The sequence below is a fragment of the Penaeus monodon genome, chromosome 33 (genome assembly GCF_015228065.2).
Source record: "Penaeus monodon isolate SGIC_2016 chromosome 33, NSTDA_Pmon_1, whole genome shotgun sequence".
Taxonomy (NCBI): Eukaryota; Metazoa; Arthropoda; class Malacostraca; order Decapoda; family Penaeidae; genus Penaeus; species Penaeus monodon.
In genome coordinates, this window is record NC_051418.1 from 25188365 (window position 1) to 25188631 (window position 267).

Here is a 267-nt window from a genome sequence, read left to right on the forward strand (position 1 = left end):
ATAGATTGATTCATTTTGAAGCATATTGAATCAAACCATTAATTTCCCTGAATAGGTTGGACTCCACGAAGGTGTAGAGACAACTCCAAGCACAAGAGATAGTATAGATATGTCAGATATAAAAAGCAAAATATCCCAGTACATCCAACAGCACATGCCAAATATTGAGTCAGAGCCTGCTATTGAAGAATCATGCATGTATACGGTATGTGAATGAGGATATGACTGTTTTAAGGAAATTAGTATCACAGTTTCTCTCCCGCTCTC

At 37.1% G+C, this 267-nt stretch overlaps 1 protein-coding gene across 1 annotated transcript in view; it reads left to right on the top strand.

Moving 5' to 3' along the window:
- LOC119594184 (peroxisomal sarcosine oxidase-like) overlaps positions 1 to 267 on the top strand; it is a gene marked incomplete at its 5' end in the record, with an annotated part of 59772 nt that overhangs the window by 3038 nt on the left and 56467 nt on the right. The window contains 1 exon segment of the mRNA XM_037943254.1: positions 56 to 205. Within this exon segment, the coding sequence (XP_037799182.1) occupies positions 56 to 205 (150 nt within the window).